The sequence below is a fragment of the Merops nubicus genome, unplaced genomic scaffold (genome assembly GCF_000691845.1).
Source record: "Merops nubicus isolate BGI_N331 unplaced genomic scaffold, ASM69184v1 Scaffold49862, whole genome shotgun sequence".
In the NCBI taxonomy this organism is placed as follows: domain Eukaryota; kingdom Metazoa; phylum Chordata; class Aves; order Coraciiformes; family Meropidae; genus Merops; species Merops nubicus.
Window position 1 is genome coordinate 1 of NW_008596528.1, and position 6,840 is coordinate 6,840.

Consider the following 6,840-nt stretch of genomic DNA (forward strand, 5'->3'; position numbering starts at 1 on the left):
GCCGCGTGTAGGAGCACGCCTGTTCTTACGTCCACCTCAATAAACAACCAGCGTAGTTTTGTAATACGGGTGCTTGCTTTTTATTTTTCCATAGAAACGTGATCGAGCAAGCGGCGGTGCGTGGAAGCCATGGGTTTGTCCGCGTCCTCCCCGGCCGCTGCGGGTCAGCCGCCGAATGCGTCCAAACATCAGCAGACGGCGGCTCCACCTTCAGAATGTCCTATGCATCAGGAGAAAAAGAGCGGTAATTGTTCCTGAAACTTCGAAATAATCTCTATACGTGGAAAACAGATTGAAAAATATTCTTTGATGAAAAGATGATTCTACAAGTAAAACACTGAGTTTTTCCTTTAGCGAGAATAGCTCTTAAGTAAGTTTTCCAGAAAAGGAGTCAGTTGGTCACCAGACCAGCATGCAGGCTGCTTTGTGGGGTAGAGACAGCAGGTGCTTGCTGTAGAACCTGTGGGCTGCTCCTGATGGTCACGTTTCACAGGGGTCAAGGAGTGTGGGGACCTCTGCAAAGATAGTAACTGGGAGCAGGTGGTTGTGGCTAGAGGATGTGCATCTGAAAAAGGGCAGCGTAAGGGTGGAATAAGGTGAATGAATGTCTGGAGGAGGAGGAGATCAGGCTTTAAGTTGACACGTGTTGGTTTAACATTGCTGTGGAAATCTTAAGTACAACAGTTCAGTATAGGGGCCGGCATGGAGTGACCATTCAGGAGCTACATACAGAGCTTAAATCTTACCACAGTGCTGGATTGGTGCAGAGTACTAAAATGCAGGAAAGAGAACAATTTTAAAAGATTTGCAGAGCTGAGAAGAAAAAGCAAAATAACAGTTTGTATTTACATGAGCATTCAATGAACAGTTTTCCATTTCCTGTCATGTCTTAGCTTTGTCATTTCACAGCAAAATATATACTGTTTTTCTGCCTGTATTTCAGGATGCCCAATGCACATGAAGACCCCTGATCACAGGGCTGAGAACACAGATGACGTTCCTGCACATCAGGAAAGAGCATATGAATTTGTCGCCTGTCCAGTGAAGTCTGGTGCATCTCAAGTGAACGATGACATAGATCCTAGCAATATGGTAACTTCTGCTTATTGCAAATGTTTTTTTTCAGTCTGAAGTAGTATCACCAAAACTTAAATAATTATGCTGTCTAAGGTGGAAAATAACATTTTTAAGTTTTTAATACTGTTTTTTCTCATTTCATGTGCAAATATTTGTGTAAAATCAAGCTACGTCTTCTTTATTGTCCTTGTCTTCAAACTTACATATTTTTGATAAAAGCTGGTTTCCCAGTTTGCAAATATCTTTTTCTGTCTATTTGTTAGTAATGTGCATGGTTTTTATGCTACGTTAGTGAGTTTTAGGTTCTCTCCAAGATTTCCTCAATTTCTAAGAAGCACTGCTCTTTTAAAGTTGGGATTTAGGCAAAAGGGTTCCTTTAGTCTTAAGATGACAGTCTTCTGCTGCAAAAGAGAAAGATAATTTTGGTGGGCTTAAAGGCTGAATTTGATCTCTGTAGCAGCTGATTGACTATACTTTGTTTTTCTCAAAAATGCAAAAAAAATTTCATATTCTTAAGTTTGTTGTTTGTTCTTGTTTTCTAGATGCCTCCTCCTAATCAGCAGCCATCCCCAGATCAACCGTTTCCATTGTCAACTGTCAGAGAAGAATCTTCCATTCCTAGAGCACATTCTGACAAGAAATGGGTCTACCCTTCAGAGCAGATGTTCTGGAATGCTATGCTAAGGAAGGGGTAAATACACAGAATTACCAGGTGGTGTCTGGGAGCCTGAAATTCGTGAAGTAGTGTCATTAGCTATTATTCAGTGATATTATTTAAGAGTTTGTGGACTCCAAGCAGTAAATAATTAAGTAACTCTTCTTAAAATTACTGTTTTTATAACCAGCTTTATTTTAAAGAGTGAGCTGGTCTCAGAGGCCATGTCTCCTCTAGGGATCAGCAGGATAGTAGGGGATGTCAGATGGAATATCAGACAACTGCCACTAGCTCAGAATTTTCTTAAAAGTTAGCACGTAGGCATAGACAAACTTTGCACAATTGTTGGCTTTCAAGCACACTTGGCTTCCTATAAACTGGTAATAAAAGTTCTGTCATTGTGAGAACATCGAACTTGACTTTGCGAAATTGCTAAAAGTGTGAAAATCGTTTGACAAGTATATGCTTTCAGACTTCGCAAAAATACAGTGTAGTCAAGATCTAACTGCATGATGAATGTCTCCTGTGGCCTAAAAAAACTTTCCGTGCTGCTGTTACCTCATTCTTTTGTAATTATTCGTTTGTGGCTCTCAGAGGAACTTTAAAGGTGCTTATGATAGGAACAATAGTTAATTCTTTATTCTGTGTATCAATATTGTTAAGACAGTATGTCCTCAGCAGTCTGTATTGAACATGCAAGTTTTGATCCTGTAAACACTTAAATATGTTCCTTATTATTATGCCTGTTGGAAAGGAAGCACGTGCTTAGTCATTGTGCAGGGTCTAAGAGATGAAGGGGATATCTAAGTGTATACCAAATGTATTGAATACGGGCCTTCTGTGCATTCGGAATACAAGTGGGATTTTCTCCTAAGCGTTTTTAGGAATGCTGTGGATGTGCTGATGTTTGCACGCTCTAATAACTTTCTGATCCTGCTAAGTTGTTCATTTAGCTAACTAGAATTTGTGGATCTCTGTGGTAATAACTTTGATAACTGTGATTTTACACAGAAAAATGAAGTGGTTCTCAAGATGCATAAGCATATGAGCTAGAAGTTTCCCTGCTTGCTTTGTGTCTTTGCATAAAATCTTAAATCTCTTGATTTAGAAGCCAGTTGGATAAATTGAGGAAGATGGAGTGGTTACGCTGTAACGCTTGTAAACTTTTTTCAAATTCTTATTTTTTAGGTGGAGGTGGAAGGATGACGACATAACAGGTGAAGACATGACCAACATTATTAAGATTCACAACCAAAATAATGAGCAAGCTTGGAAGGAGATTTTGAAGTGGGAAGCTCTTCATGCTGTGTACGTGCATATGAAATGAAAGGCAAATCCTTTGGCTTAGCTCTTGCTTTCGTAATCCTTTGATATTAGAATGACTCTCTAGTTTTCATAGAAATAACTCTGGTACTGATACATCTCAAAAGTTCGTCTTGTAGGAACCTGCATTTTGATTCATATGAAGATTATCCCGAAGAACTTAACTGGAACAGGATAATTATTGTGTTAATGAAAGCGATGAGCATTTTGGTAGTGTGTATGTGTATACTGTGGATTTGGCGAAATTAACTTTTTACTGTATCTGTTTGGGAATTGCTGAAAACTTTATGGTATGAAAAAGATACAAGATGTAAACTTGGATTAATGTTGACTGGTGTAAAACTAACTTTTTAGGTCAGTGTAGTTCCTGTGGCTAGAAGAGACAGACTAGTTAAGCATTCTCTATGTTCAAATGTTCAAATGCAGAATACTTTGAAATTCAATTATCTTTGTTATGCATTAGTTTGGATTATGGTTTTCTGGTTTTTATTAAGTATGTGGATTAGATTTGCTGGGATGTGCTGTGTTGATAAATTAGAACAATGGTGTGGAGCATGTCAAAGGTATTTTACCATAGCAGCAGTAAGCACTGTTAGAAACTAGGGAACTTTTCAAACCTCTAAACAAGCTGGTTTAGAATTTTGTAACTAATTTTCTATCGTTGCTTTTCATTTAGTTTTTCTGTTGCTAAAGCAAATCATCATAGTGGTTTAAACACTTTAAGACTCTCTTAGAAGGAAAAAACTATTTTCTTTTTTAATTGTGTGCACAGGGAATGTCCATGTGGACCATCACTGATGCGGTTTGGAGGCAAGGCAAAGGAGTATTCACCAAGAGCCAGAATACGTTCATGGATGGGGTACGTAGGCAGGAAAGAAGGTTTTCCAGTGAGGTGGGAGGGTAGGGAGACACATCGGAAAACATGGTGTAGAATTAACTTGAAGAAGCTTCAGAACTGGAATTGCAAGTTGTAATTACCAGAAGATAGAAGCACTAGTGAGAATCTTAGGCCTCTGTCTGGGTATCTTCTTAAACAGGATTTTGACTCTGTCTTCCAGGTTGATCATATCCATTGAAATGCCCACATTGGTCTGTTATCTGTCTTTCTAGGTATGAACTTCCCTTTGACAGACACGACTGGATTGTTGACCGCTGTGGGAAAGAAGTGCGGTACGTTATTGATTACTACGACGGAGGAGCAGTAGACAAGAACTACCAGTTCACTATCCTGGACGTTCGCCCTGCGTTTGACTCGCTCTCAGCTGTGTGGGACAGAATGAAGGTAGCTTGGTGGCGGTGGACTTCCTAACTCCTCCTGTGCAGTTGGAAAGTAAACCTTTCTCCTCCTAGAGGATAAGTGAATGCTAGGACTTGACAGTTGCAGTCAACTTCTACTTCATTACTTTCATCATCACCACTGTTCTTTGGGGCTGGGAAGGGAGGATGGGGAATTCTGTTGTTAAGTACACTGATGCTTTATGGCGTTCTGAAGGAAATAATAAAGTTATAGTAGCAAAAACATATCTTAATTTTCTTAAGAGCTGGGAAATCTTTTTTCTTTGTCACAGATTCCGCACAATCTTGCCGCCTTTTCATTTCAATAAATTTGCTGCTTAGGTTTCTGATTCTGACTGGAGATTTGACTATTACTTAAATAGTGAAAACTGGAAATTTTATAAACTATTCCACATAGAATATTTGGATACTTAGATGATGAATACAGGGCAAAAGAGCTGGACAGTTTAAAACTGCACATTTTATTAACTATATAAAACCATGTATTTGCTTTCATGTGGGCACTTTACCTATTCAAAGACATGCTTCCTCAGAAAAATTCATTCAAATATATTCTGCTAAAGGAAGTATAGTGTAGTATGAGGATTTTTAAAGGTGTGTTAAGTTGACTCATGCCTTAATCTGCAATTTATCTTTGAACAGAAGAACATCTCTAAGAAGTAGGAAATGAGTGTTGGTTACTTGTAAAACAACATTTCTGAAAGGAGATAAAGTGGATATTTAATGGCTATTTATTCAGGTTTTAAAAGGTTTGTTTTCTGATGTAAAAAAAGTATTCTTTTAGTATTTTCATGTCTTTAACGTGTCTCGTGTAATGCATTCAGAACAGAATTAAGCCTTATTTTAAAAATCTAATGTAGTGTATCTGTATTTTCCATCTTTGCTTTATCAATCGTATTATAGTCTGGCTTTTTTTAATGTAATATGGAATAGCACACATCTTTCTGCACAGGGATAATAGTGAGGCCTATTACAGGTGTGTATATAACTTGGCTGAAAGGGTACCAAAAATGCCAAGAAATAAGGTTGGTTTGAGCATTTTCTAAGTGATGCATGCTAATACTGTGCAAATTAAAGAGTTGATTCGTGTTTGTGCTTAATAAGGGAAACTGACTTTTTCTTAAGTCTTCCACTGTAGTAGCTTTAAATTTGCATGGCTTGGTGAATTTCAGGTACTACATACCCCTAAATTTCAATTATTTCTTCCTTTCAGTATATATTACTTTTGAGAATGAGTCCTCTGGGCAAAACATTTGGAAGGTGTCCAAGAGTATCACATTGTAGCTTCTCAAGTGGGATAAGCTTCCTTCATAAAACTTTACAAGCTTACCTGGGAATTAGCTGTACATTCATTTTCTGAAAGTAGTTATTTTAATATTTTTAACTGTCATTGAACTGTTGTTTGTTTTTTTCCTGAGGGGAAAGCCCCTGAATGTTTCAGTCAGGTAACTTCCTGTTGAGGAAAAAATGGTTTGGGGAAGCTTCCATAATTTAAGGTACTAATAGAGATGCATGGTTCCCACTTCAGAGGCAACTGACCTGTATTATAGGAATAGATATTACCCAGAAGTCTGGAATCCTAACATAAAACTAGGCTTTTAGCCATGTCCACTTTCCTCACTTCTTTTTCACCTTTTTAGTGATTCATCTATGTAAAAATAGTTTGCGGCAAGGGGAAAAAAAAATTTCTGCCTGAGTAGGCAGTGTTGTGTGTAAGATACATGAGAAGTGTGTGAACTTGTATGAAGCATATCTGATAGTGAAAGAGCTGCTCCTCTGTTCTAGCAGTAAAGACTAAGGCTTGCTGATTTTTGAGGTGTTTTTTTGTTGGGTTGGTTTATACATATATAAATATACGTATATATTGGTATATATACAGAGAATTCTTAATTTCTCACAACTAAATATGGAACAGGTACACCGGTGTAGGGAGGCTTCAGAAGAATGAGTAGGGTACACCAATGTAGGAAGCCTCTTCAGAGGCTTCAGAAGAACGAGTTTGCTTTGTTGATTTTTTGGAAGCGTGATGTTGAGTGCGTTGTGGAAATGGTAATTGCTGCTAAATCTGGTGAAAGGTGTCACGTGCTACTTCAGGTGTTCACCATCTTCTGTTATCTCTCATAGACTCAGAATTGTTCCTTCCTGTGCTACTGTTAATGAACTGTATTGCTTTGTAGTCAAACAAAAAGGAGAATCAAATAAATACCATTTTCTTAACATTCGTATTTGGTGATCGTATTTTTAGCTGTTAGAATTCTTAAGATGAGCTCTTGCTTGTGCCATATGAGTTTATGGTCTGTAACAACTAATCACATCTTTGAAGCTATACTAATTTATTTAGGTGAATACAGAACTAAAACCCAAGGAGTAAATTCAAGTGTTTGCCAACCAAACTAGCAGCTCTCAGAATAAGAGCTTATGACAATAAATATATTCATCCTGAGTCTGGCTAACTTCAAAAGAGAGAAACACAAGGAGTTATTTCTTTT

At 37.8% G+C, this 6,840-nt stretch overlaps 1 protein-coding gene across 1 annotated transcript; it reads left to right on the forward strand.

Moving 5' to 3' along the window:
* The first annotated feature begins 129 nt into the window (after window positions 1-129).
* Window positions 130-4,541, forward strand: LOC103769217 (cytochrome c-type heme lyase). The gene is made up of 6 exons (XM_008936393.1): window positions 130-244; window positions 944-1,092; window positions 1,620-1,768; window positions 2,921-3,040; window positions 3,828-3,914; window positions 4,166-4,541. Exons 1-6 carry the CDS (start codon window positions 130-132, stop codon window positions 4,362-4,364), a joined length of 819 nt encoding a protein of 272 aa, XP_008934641.1. The 3' UTR covers window positions 4,365-4,541.
* Window positions 4,542-6,840: the final 2,299 nt, after the last annotated feature.